Consider the following 14,245-nt stretch of genomic DNA (forward strand, 5'->3'; position numbering starts at 1 on the left):
TGGCTGGCAAGAGTTGGATTCAAATTTTGCAACATCCATTGCCTTAGACACTATCTCTCATCTAACCTACCTTCATTCCTTCCAGTAGCACCTTAAAGACCAACTAAGTTAGTTCTTGGTATGAGCTTTCGTGTGCATGCACACTTCTTCAGATACACAGTATCTGAAGATGTGTATCTGAAGAAGTGTGCATGCACACGAAAGCTCATACCAAGAACTAACTTAGTTGGTCTTTAAGGTGCTACTGGAAGGAATTTTTTTTTTTATTTTGACTATGGCAGACCAACACAGCTACCTATCTGTAACTAACCTACCTTGCACACTTCGTGAAGATAAAATCAAGCATCTATTGCTCTCTATACCAGTGTGGTGTAGTAGTTAAGAACCGTAGACTTGTAATCTGGTGAACTGGGTTTGTGTGTCCGCTCCTCCACATGCAGCTGCTGGGTGACCTTGGGCTAGTCACACTTCTTTGAAGTCTCTCAGTCCCACTCACCTCACAGAGTGTTTGTTGTATTCATATTACTAAGCATTATGGGAATGGGGTAAGCTGCCTATTTATTACCAACAGTGCTGTCAATCACTCTTTTGTCTTCTAGGACAATTTTTTGAAAGAGACTTGGAGTAATGGGAACAGCAGCGTCCTAGATGCCTATCAGCCTGTGCTGCTCATAGCTCTCAGATCTTACAGAGAATACAAGACCTATTCTGATTTTGTGAAGGAGGTCCACAGCAAGCTGAAGGAGAAGCAGCTTCCGGACAGTTTCTTTTCTTCACACGGAGAGGTCATATTCACAGCCATAATTAAGATACAGTGGTACCTCAGGTTACATACGCTTCAGGTTACAGGCTCCGCAAACCCAGAAATAGTGCTTCAGGATGAGAACAGAAATCGTGCAGTGGTGGCGCAGCAGCAGCAGGAGGCCCCATTAGCTAAAGTGGTGCTTCAGGTTAAGAACAGTTTCAGGTGAAGAACGGACCTCCGGAACGAATTAAGTACTTAACCCGAGGTACCACTGTACTTGTTCCAAGGAGGCATAACAAAAAACCAAGAGGAAACCAGGCTGAATGCCCCCATTTTCCCTAACTTAGATTATCCTAAAGGGCACTGTGATGCCACACGAAAAAAGGGCCAAATATCTCAAATTTTCTAAAGGCATGATTATCTGATCCACTATTTTGAATAAGGATCTTGTCCTGATTGTTGGCTTTATGTTAAAAGTGTAGGAAATAGATTATTGGTTTTTATGGTAGACGACATCAAAACATTTCTTGAGAGATTTTCTTCACTCTAAAGCCATGGTGATTAGTTTTAGGAGCTGAGGCTTTCAACTCATTTACTAACATGTGTAGTCTCATTTGACCTGCAACCAGACCCGTGCAGAGCTTGTCTGAGGTGCAAGGCAGGAGCCTTGGTAGAATAAAATTATAAACTCACACAAGAAAGTAGCCAATCCCTTGCAGTGCCCCCCCCCCAACTTAGCCCTCCAAGGCCTGGGGCAAGTGTACCCAGCTGCCCCCTGCCACACTCTCCATGGGCCTGCCTGCAACCATATCAGATAACACATACCTTCCAAGTGTCTTGATTTTCCAGGGACAGTCCTGCAATGATGAAAGCTATCCCAGCTTCTGATTTGATCCCAGAATGTTCCTATTTTCTCTGCCAGCGCCAGCACCACTTGAGCTCAGGGAGGAGGATGCGCCACCACTTGTTCTGAGCAGAGTCGGCAGTGGCAGTTGTGACTGCGAGCGGATATCCCATTGCCCCTCTGTGGCCCCTCTATGGCCGCCACAGCCAGCCTCCTCCCTTGGGCAGCTCACAGCGACTGCTGGAGAGTGGGTGAGGAGAAGAGGCTGCCACTGCCTAGGCCCAGCCCTGTATAAGTTGCAATTTCAGCTGTATAGTGGTACCTCGGTTTATGAACTTAATCAGTTCCGGAAGTCCGTTCTTAAAACAAAACTGTTCTTAAACCGAGACACACTTTCCCTAATGAGGCCTCCCACCGCCGGTGCCCTTCCACCATTCAGATTCCATTCTTAGACTGAGGTAAAGTTCTCAAACCAAGAACACTAATTCCGGTTTTGCAGAGTTTGTAAACCAAATCGTTCTTAAACCGGACTGTTCTCAAACTGAGGTATCACTGTATTTGGGGGAACCACTTGAAGCATCCCTTGTGTTGAGCTATTTAAATTGTTTTTGTTTGATTTTCTCATTGCAAACAGCGGAAAATCTGTAAATTTTGATAATAAACCTGATTTGTAATGGGGGCTTGAATAATTTCAATTGCAACTGGATTTTGAGTTTGGAATAAATGAGTCCACTGCTAAATATATGCAGTCAGACAACTGAAAGAATAGTTTAAGAAACTTCTTCCCTCAGAAGCCCAAACTCTTACTGTTCTATATTGACTCTTTTCCAGGTAAGTTCTTATGCTGCCTACCTACATGATGCTGTTTTGCTTTATGCGTTATCCATAAAAGAAATGTTAGAAGGGAAAAAGGACTTCCGTGATGGAAAGGCCCTTGTCAACAGCTTGAAAGGTTACAACAAAACTCCAATGTATGGTAAGTTTGTGGATTCAGACTGCAAACACAGTCACTTGAGAGAGGGAGGGAAGCTGCACCTCTGTAGCTGAGCTGATACTCTGAACATTGATGTCCCTCCCATGTATCTTCAGGTAAAGCATCTCAAGGAGCAGGGCTGAGACAACAGAGAAGCTTTCATTCACTTGGTACTATCCAAATGTTTTGGACTACAACTCTCATTTGTCCCAGCCTCCATGGACCTTCTGGCTGAGGCTGATGGGTGTTAAAGTCCAAGATATCAGGCTGGTGAAGAATACAGAGCATCTGCTAGTACCAAGTCAGAAGGACCACCAGGCTTACTTCATGAAGCAGCACATATTTGGAGTAGATCCATTGATCTTCTACATAAATGTGCAAAGGAAGCTACTTTAACTATTGCCAAGTGAGCCTTAGGAACTTTCTCCATGTTACTCTTAGGATCTCATGTGATGCCAACAGAGAATGCTTGGGTGCAACTCTGTGATTGCCTGTTGCCCGCCCTTAAAAGTATTGTCTCTCCACGGTTGCATATTCAGTCAAAACAGCATTGATAGATGTAACAGAATAAACAATTTGTTCAACTTTGGCATTCACAGAAACTCCTCCCTGATTAAAAGTGGCCACCTTATAAGCATGTAGCTGAGCTATGGAGTTTCTCCAACAGCTATTAATCATGATGCCTATGTCCTACTTCCAGGATCAAAGGCAGTACTCCTCTGAATACTTGAGGACAACAGCAGGCAAGGGCTCAGTCATGTTCCTTTTGTAGGCATGTGATTAGCCACTGTGAGAACAGGCTGGGTTTGATGAGCCTCTGGCCTGATGCAACAGGGCGCTTGTGTTCTGCCGATCCTGGAAATCTTTGCAAGTTAGCCAGTGGACTTTTGACTACTGCAAAATGGACAGGATACATAAATATGTAGTACATTGTGTCTTCCTATGCTGAGGAAGAGGCAGAAAAATAACATCAGTCAAAATGGGACAGGTGCGCTGAAGTGTGGGGAATGTGCTAAAGCTCTTATTTTTAATATCTTTTTTGTTTAGGCATTACTGGCCCAGTCAACATTGATGAATTAGGTGAGAGGAACATGGATTACTCTGTGTATGATCTCCAGGAATTTGGCAACTCAGTTCATTTCATTCCAGTTCTTAACTTTGATAGTGTCAGGAAAACAATCAGGTATTATTTGTGTGTGTGGTTCATGGGCACTTAGCAATTTAATCATTTGTACAGGAGATTTACCTTGTAAAGTACTATATAATCTTCTTTGTATTCATTCTTTGAAGGAGTATATTTTCCTTTTTGCCCATTTTATAAAGGGAAGAGCTGAGACCAAGAGTCAGTGACTCACCCAAAGCCATTTGAGTGAATTATACAGTATGGCGATATTTGAACCCAGAACCCATGTTCAGCTGCCATGTATCCATGCATTATTATGGCTGTCTGAAAAAAAGAGAGCAAGCAGCTGCTCACACATAGACCTCCATGTAATTCAGACACCCAGTTACTCTGATGTCCTGATCCCATGGAAGTCTACTCTCCAGCATCTGCTCATGCCTAGACTTTGTGGGGCAGCCCTGTTCCCTAGTGCTCCTTTGATGCCTCCACCTGCAACTTTAAATTCTATATTGTAACAACAAACTGAATTCAGCTTTACAAAATCATTTTTAATTCACCTGGTTCCTTGCAAAGATAACCACATTGCATGTGATCTATTAGTCCCATTGAGTTCAATCGGAACAAGTGGTTACAGGACTGCAACCTTACTATTATTTGTTAAGCAGGAAGTGTATTTTGACTGCAACATCCCGAGTCTTGTTCTGGTTAGCAAGTCAGCAGAAGTCAGCCTGGTGTCCTCCAGATATTTTGGACTACAATTTCCTATAGCCCCAGTCAGCATAAATGGGCAGCACCAGGTTAAGAGGGACAAGATGCCTACTTACATGCAAAGAGGGATATGCTAGCTGTGTGGAAAGCTGCCATTTTCCTCCTTCTTAAATCAATTCTATGCTTCCTTCTTTATGAAAATCTTGAAATTCTATTTTCATTTAATATCTCTGAAATGAAAAGTGTGGATTTAAAACTACAAGGCTTCTTGCCTTTGATGCTACCTGGGAACAAAATGGTGGCAGGACTAGAAAGTCCATTGTCAGTGTTAAATTCAAAGGAGATGCGCTGATCATTCTGTTATCATGATCATACCAGCAGATATAATGATTATGGGTTGTATGAATCAAAGCACTGAGGAAAAAGTGCTGTCAGTGCAATGATTTCTTCACGTGCAATGGGATGTTCTCTGACTCTGATTCTTTGTGACCCCTCCCTAAATCTATTCTAGGTTTCCTGACACCCCCCCAGGCTGATTTGGGGATGGCACATGTGATGAGATAAGAGTGGAGGAAATCTCACTGTTGCCAGTACTAATCCTTGTCCTAGGGCAAATTTTAAGTTGAATGCCACCCATCATTAATTTTTTGGCAGGCTTCTAAAGAACAACTGATCAAATCTTCCTCTTTAACATATTACAAAAACATTCCATCATATTAAACATACTTTACAATAAATCTATCAGTGATATCAACAATGACCTGGTTGACATTAGGCCGGTTTGCCCAAACCTTATCAAAGGGGGCCAGATTTGATGAAGTCAACATGCCTGAGGGCTGACCAAAATTGCTGACCTTTTTTTAGGATTGAAATTGTTGAGCTTTTTGGGGATTTTATCCCAGGAAGTAAACTGCCACAGGGGCCAGATTAAACCGAACAGCGGGCCGAGTAAGGCCCCTGAAACGGACTTTGGACATGCCTGCATTGGGGGATTAAGAAACCACAGCTAAGAAAATGGAGGATCACAGAAAGGATGCTGGCACTTGGGACTGGAACAGTGAGACTGGCCTCAGAGCAGTTGCATGATACCTTCAGTTGCATAGGCTCCATGTATCTATTCCAGTGAACAGACAAATCTTGGACTTAGGTTTGCCTCTCTGTTATTGACAGCCATCCAGGTCCAAGGTAGTGCTGACGCCTGAGCTAACCACAATGTAGGATACCAGAGCATGTCCATATGCTGCCAAATCAACAAATATTTTCCGAGCATACCATTTTTAATAAATACAAATATGTTACACACAACTCATGGGTAAAAACGCATACCTTGACCTAACACAACAACCCATTTCTCAAAAGATAGCAAAGGCTGAGTGAAGTCCATGGAAGAAAAACACACACCAACAGTCAACTTCAATAAGTCACTTGCTGGACTTGTTCAGAATAAGCCATTCTTAACCTTTACACCCCAAATTTGGCATAGGCCATCCTGAAATATATCAGATCAGTTTGTTGAACCATTTTGCAATTATTCTTCTTTGACAATCACTCTTAGCAGAGTAATATTGTTTTCCATGAACACAGTTTTAACAGTGAGTCTGTAAGTGACTGTGGAGGCCAATTCTGGATCCACACATTTTGTAATTATAAGCCGCAGAACCTACTGCCCCCAGTTTCTAGTTAAGATGGCAGAATGCAATCCAATCAACTCACCCTTAAAACTGGGAGGAAAAAGGAAGCCAAGATAATGTGAAGACCTAGGAGCCAGGGAAACTCTAATGAAGGGTTTTCCAAACTTGGGTCTCCAGCAGTTTTTGGGCCACAACTCCCATCATTCCTGACCACTGGACCTGGTAGCTAGGGATGATGGGATTTGTAGTCCAATAGCAGCTAGAGACCCAAATTTGGGAGACACTGCTCTAGTGTCTGAACCGGAACCTGAACCTGCTACCTGAAATCCCTCTATTTATATAGGTACTTTCATTCATAGGTTTGTAGTTTATGGCTCACTCTGAAATAACAATGCACTTTTAGTTTCAGATCTGGACTTAAAACCAATTTCTGCTTCATTTTCATGTGGAGAATTATGGCTATTTGTACATTCCTCTTTCCTTGTATGGGTACATTTATCACAAAGTATGTGTGTTAATGAGTTTCGGAAATAAAGAGCCTTCAGCTTTATAATCGATGCAAGATGCTGACAGACTTATTGTCTCTGTCCATAGCCCAACCAGACAGATTGACTATATCAGTTGGGCAGATGGAGAAGTACCTAAGGACAAACCACTGTGTGGGTTTCACAATGAACACTGCAAAACTCCAGTTACCAGTAAGTGTGATTATGTAATGCCTGCCGGTTAAATGTGGGTTATAAATTTATTACTACTACTAGCATGCAAGTAGGACATACTGCAGATCAGGTGTCTTGTATGCCTTTTGCTGTATCAAAGCTCCTCTGTTCTTGTCTGACACAACTATGCAACTACAGCTGTGCAGTTCTGACCATTTTCATTCCACCAAGTCAAACCTGGATGTTTTTGTTACAAAGAAAACTGATTTATTTGTTTATTTTTAAGTTACAGTTGTGGCGGGGGCTGTGATCACATGTTCCATGGTATGATTGTATTATAATTGATAGCAATGCTTGTGTGATTTCTTGCTCCTTTATATTCTTTTCGCAATGGTGTGATGGCTTTGTTGCCTTGAATTTAGCCTTTTTTGCTTTGTTTTGTTTTTGGATGTGTTCCCAAGATTCAGCTTCATTTATATGTTCTTTAATGAACTGTTCTTTTGTTGTTAAAAGGTTCAGCCCTGATTGTTATGATAATTCTGCTGATAATATCGGTATTGGGGGCCATTGGTGTGGCAATGTATCTGAAAATCCACAAGGGAAACCTTCGAAATGATACGTGGTGGAGAATTAATTATGAGGATATCATCATTTTAAATGATAATAAGGTAAAGGATGAGCTGTTGTGTACTGAAACTCAAGTTCTTTATCCCAAGGATACAGTTCTCCAGGGGCTTATTTGAGGGGATCAGTTGCATTCATGTAGCACTTGTTGGTGGATGTGGAACCATAATGATATAATACAGATCTGAAGCCAAGTCTTTTCAATAGCCATAGTCTTCATTAGACACTCTGCCCCCTTCTTCCTCTTTCTCAGGACCCTTCACAGGTTGGTAGATGACTGCATGAAGCAGAAAATCTCTCATACTGGTGCAATTTTACTGCACTTTTAAGAAACCCTCACTTGCCATAGTCGTCTTTCAGCTTAAGGAGGGTTGACAGTAGAAACATCTCTCGTTTGCCCTGTTAGCTTTATAATTTTAGTTCATTTACAATATCACTCAGTAATAAAGGTTTTCTGGGGGGTTAACAATAAGATCAAAACCACAAGAAGTTCTCTTTTTCTGACAAGATGAACAAGGTCTATATATCCTATATGACTACAATACGTTATTTCATAATTCATCAGTATCAGCAAAAAGAAAAGCAGATGTCAGGGTGGAAGGTTCTAGCCCAGCCTTCTCCCTAACGTGCTAGTTTCCTATATATAGGAGTATTTTCCTCTCCTATGATGTGAAGTGGTGCAGTTGAGAGATAATTCCTCTTGTATTCTTTGTACAAGAACTATGTCTGTGTTTCATACTTACTGTAGCTACTTGCTTTGTTGCAACTTCATGTTAACTACTTGCCACCACTATTGTAAATAATGGTAATAACAATGGCAGGTTTTGAATATTTCAGTAATGGAGCGAAAATTAACGTAGCCATTTGGAATAAACTTTTGCATTTCGGTATTTGTGAACTTATATAATTAAATCAAAACTGAAATACAAAGTTGCTGAGTTGAGCACTGTAGCACATTCAATATTTGTTTGTCCCTCGTAAAGGCATAGGTTTCCAAAAAGAACCATGTAATCAAAAATCTCATAGCAAATCTCGCAAACAAACAAATAGCATATAAAAAATGCCAAGCTGCTTATTTACAGTAAGTTTTTCTCATGGCAATGACGTTTCAATCTGTGCTTTGAAATCTGAATCTAGTAAACACAGTTAACCCAAATTTTGCTTTCACTACTAATGCCAGTGTTATTTTCATTCAGGTCAATATATCAGCTTGTAACATTGCACCTTATATTATCTTTCAAAGGGAAACTTCTGTCTGTCTCAAGCAAGCACACCAGTGTCCAAAGGAACAGAGAGCTTGGGCTCCCATTTGTTTATTTCTAATAATGATGATTCTGGACCGAAGAAGAAGCAAGGGAAAGAAGTATTTTACACCACTGTAGGACTTTATCAGGTGCATATGTAAACACCCAGAATATATTGTGCCAAATGGAATTGTGTTCCATTCACTTCTTGAAATATACTCAGAGTCCTGTAGTGATTTCATGCTCTTTATTGCAGCATGTAAAACAGTGATTGAATGGCCCCCAAACCTAAGGCTGTTATATACATTATTTACACAATGAGTCCCATCTGATTGGCTGATTCTGCTTCCCTCTTGGAGCCTGATTGGTCTTTTCCTGCAGGCCAATCAGTTGTTGCATTCTACGATCCTAGCAGCCTAATAGGATGATTAACTTCCTCCTGGAGCCTGATTGGTCTTTTCCTGCAAGCCAATCAATTCTAGGATCCTACTTGCCTATTGATCTAGGATCCAAGCTTAGTACAGTGGTACCTCGGGTTACATACGCTTCAGGTTACATACGCTTCAGGTTACACACTCCGCTAACCCAGAAATAGTACCTCGGGTTAAGAACTTTGCTTCAGGATGAGAAATCGTGCAGCAGCAGCAGGAGGCCCCATTAGCTAAAGTGGTGCTTCAGGTTAAGCACAGTTTCAGGTTAAGTACGGACCTCCGGAATGAATTAAGTACTTAACCCAAGGTACCACTGTACATAACACTTCGTGTTATTTCTATTATGTACAGGAGAGCAGGGCACAAACTGCCCAACAGAATAAAAGCCAGAATAAGTCACAGGATTCACAGGTAGGATTGTAAAGTGTGACAGTGTTAATTTTCTCCAGGTCTTTCATTATATGCTCTAGCATTGTACAATGGACAGTATCTGTCTTGATAAAGTTCTTAGAATAATGTAGGCATGGTGTAAAGTAATAGATTGTGATGGTTTTCCAAAGGTGTGAATGTTCAAGTGCTAAACCAGACCCATTGGTTCTTATCTGTACCATCACATAGTGTAGTACAGCAACAGTAGGCACTATAATTATCTGCAAGTAATATTTCTAAAAGTATTACCATAATCATTATATTACACTTGACTTATCACTGTTACAAATCAGCTCAGGCTTTTGCCACAATCACCAAGCTGTACTTGTACTGTTGACACTTTTTTCAATTTAAATACAGTACATTTCTCATCAAGATGTAGGTTGTAATGTTGATCAGTTCCACATTAATATTTTAACTTTTATTGATCAGCAAATGTACATTTGTTTCCTGTAAATGGCACAGAGTCACCCACTGAGGCCAGTATTTAATTGTGGGGAAACTGAAATTTCTCAATTATTGCATTTGCTACTGTTGTCTGGAAAATGAACATATAAACACCATAGGAGCTTACTGGATATTATTTGTGTTGCTATAAGTTATAATTCATAAAACACCCACTTGTGCCATTCACCATTTTGTTTTATTTTAAAACTTATCTTTTTATATAAAAAAATTGAAATTGTGCTTTACATCTGTGCTAGAACGGAGAAAAGTTATCCCCTGGGGGGGGGTCACACTGAAGGAGGAGAGAGATGCAAAGTTCTGCTGCATGGGCAGAGGTTATGCCACCTGTGGAATAATTTCACTGAATTCAGCCCATCCATCTTACTATCTAGCATACTTATTAGGGTTTTATAATTCTTGAACTTGCAAAAGATGGAACGTATTAAGACGTTTATGAATCTGAGCTCAGGATTTCTCTTGCCTCAGACAAAAACCATCAGCTGTAATGATTGTTCTACAGCAGTGTTTCCCAACCTTGGGCCTCCAGCTGTTTTTGAACTACAATTCCCATCATCCCTGACCACTGGTCTTGCTAGCTAGGGATGATGGGAGTTGTAGTCCAAAAACAGCTGGATGCCCAAGGTTGGGAAACACTGTTCTACAGTTTACCACTCATGGTTTGTCATGAGCAGCAGACTAAGACAAACCATGTTTAATTCACAGTGACACACCAGCAGCAGAAGTGGAAGAGGAGCAAAGCGGCCGCAGTTTCATCTCTGGCAGCCCACACCATGCAAGCCATAGTTGGGCTTAACATTACATATGAACCGGGCCTATGTATCATTACTATTATGTAATATATTCCTCTTGTTTGTCTGCCCATTATTTCTACCAATATGTACCCAGAGTAGCTAACTAAGTCCTCTGTAAATTCCTAGAGTGGCATAGTTGATGCAGTCACAAAGAAAGATCCTCAATGTATCCCTGAAGATGCCTACCAGACTACATTCATTTCTCCCCAACAGTTTCTATGTTAATGTATTGTGCCTCTTACAATTTCTGTTTCAGGGAATTGTTGTTGCTCTCAAATTCATTGATAATCAAATAGATGCATGGATCCGGAAACCATCAGTTCTCCAGGAGGTTCGGGTGGTATGTTTCACTCCTAAATAGTTTAACATCCTGGATTGCAAATTTCCATTTTAATAGTAAGCTAACTGAAACAGGCAGGTGATCTAAAATTCACAACTGAAGTATGGAAGTTTATCGAGTAATGCAGAAAAAAACATGAACTGACTGAAATTTCTAAATGAGGCTATAGGTCGATATGCTTTGGAAAACAGATTTAATTAGCAAGGTCTCCAACGCAGGGCATTGTCTTGCTTTGACCAGATATCTCAGAGTGGTCCCATAGCTTATTTCTTCTGCAATGCCAGTAAGAAGGAGCAGAGTAGGCTGAAAAAGATTGTATTTGCTTTGCTGTATGGTGTCAAATCTGGATACCACACTTCCCAACATTCCTTTGCTTTAGATGAGAGAATTGAGACATGAGAATCTGGTGGCCTTCTATGGGATATGTCCTGAAGCTCCAAACATGTGCATTGTGATGCATTACTGTAAGAAAGGTAGCCTAAAGGTGAGTATTGTACATCAAAGTTTAGAACAATTATTACATTAAAGTAGATCATACTTAAATGCCCTAGAAAGGATTACTAAAGCAGTGTGTTGCCAAGTCATATATGCTATTTTTGGCTCTCTTCAGTATTATATCTCTATCTATCTATCTATCTATCATCTATCTATCATCTATCTCTATCATCTCACAAGACAGCCAATGGAGGTGCCCTCCAGATATGCTCCTGATCAGTGGTAGCCAACATGGTTAATGTTCAGGAATAATGGGATGTGGTCCAGCACATTTGGAAGGCACATGGGGGGAGGAGGGGGGAGTCCTCTTGCAGAAGTGGCAATACTTGCTCTAATGGGATGCAGTACAGTGGTGCCCCGCAAGACGAATGCCTCGCAAGACGAGAAATGTGCAAGACGAAAGAGTTTTCCGTTTTTTGAGTCATTCTGCAAGACAAATTTCCCTATGGGCTTGCTTCGCAAGACGGAACGTCTTGCGAGTTCTTGCGAGTTTGTTTCCTTTTTCTTAAAGCTGCTAAGCCGCTAAGCCGTTAATAGCCGTGCTTCGCAAGACGAAAAAACCGCAAGACGAAGAGACTTGCGGAACAGATTAATTTTGTCTTGCGAGGCACCACTGTAGTTGAATACCAGTTAAATGTGTGGTTTGCCCCATGAAAGTCATGTGTACCTCAGTAATGTTTACACAATACTTAAAGTTTTGCCTTTTCAGTCATTTCAAAGAGTTTTGTCTTCTTTCCATCAGAATAATAATAATAATAATAATAATAATAATAATAATAATAATAATAATAATAAATTTATTTATATCCCGCCCTCCCCAGCCGAAGCCGGGCTCAGGGTGGCTAACAACAATAAAATAATGCAACATTCTAAAAACATTTCATTATAAAAATTAATTAAAATCAAATTGATGGCAACCATTAAGCAAAATTTCTGTGCAGATTGCCGATGGAGGGAGTCAGGTATGAGCTAAGCATGGCTCCAGACAGCTGATATATATTTACATGCCTACTTTGAGTGGAGTCAGGTAGCAAGTGCAATTGTATCTCAAAAGAAATATTTTTTCATGTTCATTTTCTAGGATGTTTTGATGCACTCTGATATCGAACTGGACTGGATATTCAAAATCTCCTTTGCCTATGACATAGTCAACGTAAGTATGGAGTAGTGGAATTGCTGTCAGCTACTAGGACAGTCATTAAAAAATGCTGTTATTGTAGTGACTGACTGCTGAAAAGAAGCCAGAAAGATCCATATCCATCACAAGCATCTGTTGTTTTTGTAGCTAAAGCATTGGTGTTTATCAGAGAGATAGAGTGTGTAAACTGCATGAAGTTTTGCAACCCAGTTCTAAGAGCACTGGGATCTTCAGATGGTGCCGAAACATTATCTGATGAAGTGGATTGTTTGGAGCATATCACACCAGTGTTTCAATATCAGAAGCGGCACTTTGGAAAGTGTTGTTTTTAGTCTTTGCATGTTACATGATCTAATAGCCCACACTTTTGATTATTCCATTTCTGTACCATGTTTATACATCAGTGGCAAGTGAAGAGGCTTTTCCATGGTTAGCATCAGTTGTGGAATGAACTTCCCTTGTACCAGGGCTGCCAACTCGCCCTCAGTATTGTGGGTGCCTGCCACTGCAATGCAGACGTGTGAACCACGCACACACTCCTCCTCTCCAAAGCCAGTGAGGCACCCTTTTCCATGTCCAAGCTCCCCCCTACTGATAAAGGGTGCTTCTCTCTCAGAGGCAGCACTGCTGCCTGCCAGCTTTTCTCATTGACTTTGTGGGTACCCGGCCTCCCACAATTATATTATTGTGGGTTCCCAAGAAGCCACAGCTCCCCGGAGTTGGCTCCTATGCCTTGCATACTCCCTCTGGACTTGCATTTTGTGCTAGGCTTTCAGTAGATGAAGTGTTCTGTTTTTCTTATTTTTATTTGGGTGTATTTGTGTGTGTATTTTTTAACTGTGACTTCTCCCAAAGTAGAACGTATAAGATGAGTTTAAGACCTCCAGAAAAGGCACAGGTGGCAACTACTAGGAAACTCTTATCTAAAGAAAAAGCCGCAATCCAGAACATTGAAGTAAAAATGTAAAAGTGTTACCTATGTAACCTCCTAAAATAAATCAGTGTGGTGTAGTGGTTAAGAGTGATAGACTCGTAATCTGGGGAACTGGGTTCGCGTCTCCGCTCCTCCACATGCAGCTGCTGGGTGACCTTGGGCTAGTCACACTTCTCTGAAGTCTCTCAGCCCCACTCACCTCACAGGGTGTTTGTTGTGGGAGAGGAAGGAAAAGGAGAATGTTAGCCGCTTTGAGACTCCTTCGGGTAGTGATAAAGCAGGATATCAAATCCAAACTCTCCTTCTAAATCTATGCAATGAATGAAATACAATCCAAAGCTAAAAAGTTCTTGTTTGTGGAAACTGCAGAATCCCAAGCTAACTTGCTTTGTCTGGTACATGTATTTCATGTCTTTGTCTACACTGTGCGTTTGAATTTTAGGGTATGGTGTTCATTCACAACAGCCCCCTGAATTCTCATGGAAACTTAAAGCCCACCAACTGCCTGGTAGACAGTCGCATGCAGGTGAAGCTGTGTGGCTTTGGGCTGTGGGAATTTAAATATGGAAGGAAATCTCAGGTAATGGCAGAAGAAAGCAATTATGCAGGTAAGAACATTAAGTACTTTCCATTCCAAGAAAAAAAGCACCACCCACCAGAGCGTTTTG

The 14,245-nt window shown here is 41.0% G+C and overlaps 1 protein-coding gene across 2 annotated transcripts in view; it reads left to right on the forward strand.

Moving 5' to 3' along the window:
- LOC310707638 (guanylate cyclase 2G-like) overlaps nt 1-14,245 on the forward strand; it is a 36,393-nt gene that overhangs the window by 6,877 nt on the left and 15,271 nt on the right. For both annotated transcript variants that reach the window (XM_083504774.1, XM_083504775.1), the window contains exons 4-13: nt 2,421-2,565; nt 3,610-3,745; nt 6,619-6,722; nt 7,197-7,351; nt 8,551-8,700; nt 9,334-9,393; nt 10,927-11,010; nt 11,390-11,494; nt 12,587-12,658; nt 14,020-14,185. In XM_083504774.1, the coding sequence (XP_083360900.1) occupies nt 2,421-2,565; nt 3,610-3,745; nt 6,619-6,722; nt 7,197-7,351; nt 8,551-8,700; nt 9,334-9,393; nt 10,927-11,010; nt 11,390-11,494; nt 12,587-12,658; nt 14,020-14,185 (1,177 nt within the window). The remainder of the gene's footprint in view (nt 1-2,420; nt 2,566-3,609; nt 3,746-6,618; nt 6,723-7,196; nt 7,352-8,550; nt 8,701-9,333; nt 9,394-10,926; nt 11,011-11,389; nt 11,495-12,586; nt 12,659-14,019; nt 14,186-14,245) is intronic.

This window comes from Podarcis liolepis, assembly GCF_965112155.1.
Source record: "Podarcis liolepis genome assembly, chromosome: 5".
Lineage (NCBI taxonomy): Eukaryota > Metazoa > Chordata > Lepidosauria > Squamata > Lacertidae > Podarcis > Podarcis liolepis.